The sequence below is a fragment of the Pterocles gutturalis genome, unplaced genomic scaffold (assembly GCF_000699245.1).
Source record: "Pterocles gutturalis isolate BGI_N339 unplaced genomic scaffold, ASM69924v1 scaffold19890, whole genome shotgun sequence".
Classification (NCBI taxonomy): domain Eukaryota; kingdom Metazoa; phylum Chordata; class Aves; order Pterocliformes; family Pteroclidae; genus Pterocles; species Pterocles gutturalis.
This window is the reverse complement of record NW_010138697.1, coordinates 11,058-12,364: the sequence shown is the minus strand read 5'-3', so window position 1 is coordinate 12,364 and position 1,307 is coordinate 11,058. Positions and strand designations below refer to the sequence as shown.

The window sequence follows — 1,307 nt, the reverse complement described above, 5'->3', positions numbered from 1 at the left end:
TCCTCTCTGGCAGCTGGAGCTGGCCAGTGCAGCCCTGGGTGCAGCCCCACGGCACCGTGCCATGGTAGGCAGCCAGGACAGCAGCAGGGAGGGCTGTGGTGCCCAGAAGCAGGGTGAGCACTCTCCAAGCTCTTCTGCCAGCCCCAGACGGTTCCCGTGCCAGCCTCTCATGAGGTGTCTGCACCTCCGGCAGACCAGCACGTCGCTGCTCCTCTACCACCATTCCTCTTGGTTCCCCTGTAAGTGCCTTCTATTTTGGCCAGGACAGAAGAGCCAGAACCAAGACCACCACCCCCCCTTTCCCCACCTTCACCCTTTCTTTTTGCTGGACAGCCCATACTGGGGGCTTGAAGACAGGCAAGGGGCAGAATCCTGAGTGCACAGACACTTGCTGCCTCGCCAGACCTCCCAGGGACTTTGCAAGGTCTCTCTGGGGGGCACACACCTTGGTTTACCATAAAGTCAAAACATTTTGATATAAATGCAACACAGAGAAGCAGTCAAACGCTTAGAGCATCCCCAGCCATCCACCCCACTGTGACCCAGGAGACTCCAGCTGCTTTCCAGCCCGGCCCATCCTTCCCCACAGCTCTGTCCCTCGCTGGCTGTATCCTAGAAGCCTTCCCTTCTCCTCCAGCCCCTCTCAAGCAGCAAACAGCCCCTACCTGGTCACTGTGAAGACACTGTTGTTGCTGAAGTTGGAGTCGCCCGATGCATCCAGAGAGCCTGGGGGCAGATAAACAGGAGACAGTTAGTGGGATGGCAGGGGAGGCGGAGAGCAGGACTGGGAGGCTGGAGAGCTGCACGACCTTCTGCAGAGACATCACCAGCCATCACTTCAGGGTTCGGCAACCCTGAGGATCCCCTCTGCCTGCAGCGAGCATTTTAATCTCCTTGTCAAGCTCTTCTCCACTGCCAGAGGTACTGGACGAAGCTGGTGGAGGACTGCACTAACAAAGGCAGGCTGGCAGCTTCACACCTCTACCCCAAACTGGGTCTCCTCCTCTGGAATGGAGACCCAGACACCTCCTTCTGATGGCTTCAACCATTGCCAAAAGAAGGAGCTCAGAACTGCAGAGCTGCCTTCCACCATCCAGATTTCAATGCCTGGAGATATCACACAGGCACAGGAAGGGCTGAATCCAACCCAGGACTTCTCCACTGGGACAGCTCTCCCGTGGCAGGACTCCCTGTTACAGCCAAGCGACCCAAACAGCTTTCCAACCTCTGCTCTGGGCTAAAACCGGGTTTTACAAGCATGGTGACAAAGCAGGACGGGATGAACCAGACTCTTTATGCCCCCTTGT

At 57.2% G+C, this 1,307-nt stretch overlaps 1 protein-coding gene across 1 annotated transcript in view; it reads right to left on the bottom strand.

The window, feature by feature from the left end:
- Positions 1-309: 309 nt before the first annotated feature.
- VAC14 (Vac14 homolog (S. cerevisiae)) overlaps positions 310-1,307 on the bottom strand; it is a gene marked incomplete at its 5' end in the record, with an annotated part of 9,450 nt that continues 8,452 nt past the window's right edge. The window contains 2 exons of the mRNA XM_010083107.1: positions 310-346; positions 666-726. Coding sequence (XP_010081409.1) covers positions 310-346; positions 666-726 — 98 coding nt within the window. The remainder of the gene's footprint in view (positions 347-665; positions 727-1,307) is intronic.